The sequence below is a fragment of the Pseudoliparis swirei genome, chromosome 22, assembly GCF_029220125.1.
Source record: "Pseudoliparis swirei isolate HS2019 ecotype Mariana Trench chromosome 22, NWPU_hadal_v1, whole genome shotgun sequence".
Classification (NCBI taxonomy): Eukaryota; Metazoa; Chordata; class Actinopteri; order Perciformes; family Liparidae; genus Pseudoliparis; species Pseudoliparis swirei.
In genome coordinates this window covers 20,153,960-20,158,472 of record NC_079409.1, presented here as the reverse complement: position 1 = coordinate 20,158,472, position 4,513 = coordinate 20,153,960, and the positions used below count along the sequence as shown (strand labels likewise).

Below are 4,513 nucleotides of genomic sequence, written 5' to 3'. Positions count from 1 at the left end.
GCCCAAAAAATACCTAGAGTAAGCAGAGCCAAACTAAAAGAGTTATTCAAAGTCTTCTATAGAACTGATTTTGGTTAAATGTATTAATCAACACTGACGCCGTGTGGTGGAACACAGTATTGCATTTAATGAAGGTGGCGGAACCTTTGTCCAAGCCCGTGTTTCTGCTCGGAAAGTAATATCTGATGGTAAAACCCGTGAAATCAAAATAGCCTCTTTTCCTGAGTGACATCAAATACTAATGTGGAGCCGAATTGCCTTGAAACGGAACTTGAACGCATCGTTTGCTCAGGTGGAGAGACGGTTGTTCCCAGAGAGCCGGTTTAGTTTTTGAGTTGCACTCGACGTTGTTTCGTCTTAACTTTGTAGTCTGGAAAGAAGAGTGGCACCTCTTATGCGTCCATCTGCAGCGTGTGAGTAAATATTACGATTATTAGCAGAGTCGCACATTCAAAGCAGAGTTCAATACTTGCTATATTTTGAAAGTTCCATTTCTCCTATAAAACACAATAGCACAATAATGTACACGAAGGACATTTTCTGGAATGATTATTGATAACGAAAGACAAAAAGGACCAGAAGGTGATGATGACAGTCCTGGGTCATGATGACCGACGTAAAAGGGTTAACGTGAAGTGACGTCATCCTTGTGTTCATACGACTCTAAAAAGCATGTGCATCTCTGTGGGGTAAAACGGTGGAATAGTTTAACTGATGACATCAATGAAAGTAAAAATCTGGTGATATTCCAGAAAAAAATTAAAGACATGACTCTGGAGAAGTACAGACGTAACAGCATTGATGAAGCATCATAAGTAACGGTCAATGGGGACAAGTTCTTAGTTTTGTTTATTGTTTTATGTCAATATGTATGTGTGTATTTATTTATGTGTGTATTTATGTATTTATGTATTTGTGTGTGTGTGTGTATATGTATATATGTGTGTGAATATGTATGTATGTGTATGTACATGTGTATATGTATTTATGTTTATGTATATATGTATATGGTACTCTGAAATAAGTGTTTTCGTGAAATCATAGGTTAGGGCACTATAGCTTCAGTCTTGACCCTTTCGGTCAGCCACTTTCTTTTGTTGAATTGTGATTTTTGTATATGTTGCTGATCGAAATAAACTAAACTTTGGTCCCCGTGAAGCTGCAGGACGATGAGTACAGAGTGCAGGATGAGGGCCACGGTGAACCAGAAGCTCACGGAGATGGGGGAGCGAGAGAGGTGAGCAACACGTGACCTTATGGATCATGTGAGTGGCGCGAGCTGTTGAGTGTTTTTTTTTTAATACACCACCCTGCGTCGTCTGTGTCAACATTGGGACTCATTTGCTCTGGAAAGCTAAATACCGTGACGTCACATGGGTTAGGAGGGAGAGGTGGCCGGCTGTATTAAAGAAGTACCCATTAAATGTCCAACAGGCTGAATAATGAACTCCTGCATCACATATTAATCTGTCGTAGTATTTATGTCAACATGACCGAGGACCAAGCTAGAGAAGTTGTTGGATGTTATTACTTATCCAATTTGCATAAGGTGGAAAAGTGTTTGCCGTAATTCCTGTGTCGCACAGATTGTTAAGGGACAAAGTGTGATCTGTCGGGGTTCGTACGGTCATGGAAAACCTGGAAAAGTCACGGCATTTTAAAATGGTCATTTCCAGGCCTGGAAAAGTCATGGAAAAAACTTAAATCATAAAAGTGTTGGAAAAGTCATCGAAATTTGTTATAATCACGTTCTTTTACGCCGAGTTTAAAATAATTAATATGTTTTTGAAAGAAAGACGCTCAAAATATAAGCCGACATGCGCTCTCAATACGCAAAATGTTCTGAATTGTTCATGTTTATACCGAGATTTCAGTTTGGTCATGGAAATTTGCTTTAAAGTCCTGGAAATCCATCGGTCAAAATGTGTAAGAATCCTGTCTGTGCTGAACCAAAGGAATCTAATTGAATGAAAGTGACATGTTTGCTTCTTCTGGGCAGGCTGAAGGAGTTGCTGAGGGCCAAGCTCACCGAGTGTGGCTGGGAGGACCAGATCAAGGCTCACTGCAAAGGTACAACAAGCCGCCATGCATTAAAACTCCCATCACTCAGTGACTGAGAGGCCGTCGTCCACCCACTCCCTCGTGAGTCCTATATTCCCACTTTAAAAGGCCCGTTTTGATTTGTTACACAACTGTGAGGTCATACACTATACCGTTCAAAAGTTTGGGGTCACCCAGACAATTTTGTGTCTTCCATGAAAACTCACTTTTATTTATCAAATGAATTGAACATTTCATAGAACATATAGTCAAGACATTGACAAGGTTAGAAATAATGATTAATATTCGAAGTATTAATTTTGTTCTTCAAACTTCAAGCTCAAAGGAAGGCCAGTTGTATAGCTTATATCACCAGCATAACTGTTTTCAGCTGTGCTAACATAATTGCACAAGGGTTTTCTAATCAGACATTAGTCTTCTAAGGCGATTAGCAAACACAATGTACCATTAGAACACTGGAGTGATAGTTGATGGAAATGGGCCTCTATACACCTCTGGAGATATTTCATTAGAAACCAGACACTTCCACCTAGAATAGTCATTTACCACATTAACAATGTAGAGAGTGTGTTTCTGATTAATGTTATCTTTATTGAAAAAAACAGTGCTTTTCTTTGAAAAATAAAGACATTTCTAAGTGACCCCAAACTTTTGAACGGTAGTGTACATACTTCAAGAACTCACATTTATTTACTGTTATTGCCCAATGCAGAATACATCAGTTGTACCGGATATGGCTCGTTTTCATCGGTAGTGTCGGGGCAGAGGCCACACGTGATGAGCATGTTGCAGAGATAAAAGTATACACATCTCACACTTTAGTAAAAAAAAAAAAGTATATCCTCCCTTTTTTTCCGCTCATTAAAGCGTGAATCAGCTCCACACCCGACATGAGCAAAGCTCATCCTCCAGGTCGCAACATGGCGCTTTAAGAATGAACACAATACGGGATAAATAAAGGGCATGCGGATCTGACTGTTGCAACAACTTCTTTCTTTCTTTTGCAGAAGTTATCAAAGACAAAGGCTTGGAGCACGTGACTGTGGAGGACCTGGTGGCCGAGATCACCCCGATAGGAAGAGGTCATTTTTACTTCAAGAGCGGTTCTCATTCCTCCTGCCACCAGCACTTGTATCTATTCCACTAAATTAATTTAGTTTAGCCCCAAATTCCATATTTGCCTCAGAGGGCTTTACAATGGGGACACATTCCCCCTCACATCGGGACAGGAAGAACCCTTTAAGGAGGAGAACAAGGGGGAACACTTCAGGAGAGCAACAGAGGAGGAGTCAGGTCTCTGGAGCATTACAGAGTTACATAAACATGCAATGAATATGACAGATGTGATAAATTTAATGAGGAGTAGGCATGATGAAAAAGTTCTAACTACCAATAATAACAGCAACAGTGGAAATAGTAATGATAATAAAAGCAGTAATGGTATCGGCGATACGAGTATGCAGCTAATAATACTAATAATAGTGTCAGTGTTAGCAGGACAGGTTGTAGATGTGAGCATGAATGTATAATTTGTAGGACCTGTTTGAAAGAGGAAGTCATAGTCTCTCTTTCTCTCTCTCTCTCTCAGCGTTGGTGCCGGACAGCGTGAAGAAGGAACTTTTCCACAGAATAAAAGCCTTCTTAGCTCAGCACGCCACGTAATTATGTGTATTATGTTTGATTCATTTATTTTGTTTGAATTTTCAGAGACGTACTGACAAAAACTTGGATTTTTCGTTCTGTTTTTATTTATTTATTACTATTTTTACTTATCACATATTTGTTCATGCACATTCAGTTGCCCTTCATTAGAGGTGTACTGTATGAATAAAGTTAAAGATTAGTTGAACAACACATTTTTTATTAATACATTCTCCTAATTACAACATTTGTTGCCGTTCTTTGGCCATTTTATTACATTTTTAAGGTGATGAATGGTTGCTGAATGTATTTTTCATTTTTCTTAAAAATATGAACACAAATGTCCCTCCTTGAAAGTATTTGACAGTGAAGATTGAAGTTATATATTTATGAAAAAGACCGTATTCAATGTATTCACAATACATAAAGTCTTAAGTGTGTCTGTAAACCCTTCAGCTTAAAATTACCCATAATAATAAACAATCAAAAGTGTAAAAATGACATTGTTTTTGTTCCCTTTGAAATTCTGTCTCGCTCCACTGTACTCAGTCATGCATAGAAGAAATAAAGTTCTTCCTTTTCTCTGCACAACAGCATTGAGGAGTGTTTCGTGTAGTTATTGTGACATCAATGCAGCATCATGCCCCCCCCCCCCCATACCCTCCATGAGTCACACCCACCCGGTGCCCTCTATTAACATTTCCCCTTTGATGACATGAACGACTCAAATGCAAAAGAAGCCCGATTCTGTAACGACGAGCCGGCTGCTGCCTTCACATCCCAGAATGAACACAGTGTTCCCGACAGGGAG

The 4,513-nt window shown here is 39.3% G+C and overlaps 1 protein-coding gene across 2 annotated transcripts; it reads left to right on the top strand.

Annotated features, from left to right (window-relative positions):
• The first annotated feature begins 203 nt into the window (after positions 1 to 203).
• On the top strand, positions 204 to 4,298 carry eny2 (ENY2 transcription and export complex 2 subunit). Of its 2 annotated transcripts, none has more exons than XM_056444183.1 (5): positions 204 to 413; positions 1,166 to 1,237; positions 2,000 to 2,070; positions 3,069 to 3,143; positions 3,650 to 4,298. In XM_056444183.1, exons 2-5 carry the CDS (start codon positions 1,170 to 1,172, stop codon positions 3,721 to 3,723), a joined length of 288 nt encoding a protein of 95 aa, XP_056300158.1. In that variant the 5' UTR covers positions 204 to 413; positions 1,166 to 1,169; the 3' UTR covers positions 3,724 to 4,298. The 2 variants fall into 2 exon arrangements, with proteins under 2 accessions (XP_056300158.1, XP_056300157.1); XM_056444182.1 differs by having other exon boundaries at positions 1,160 to 1,237.
• The last annotated feature ends 215 nt before the right edge of the window (positions 4,299 to 4,513 follow it).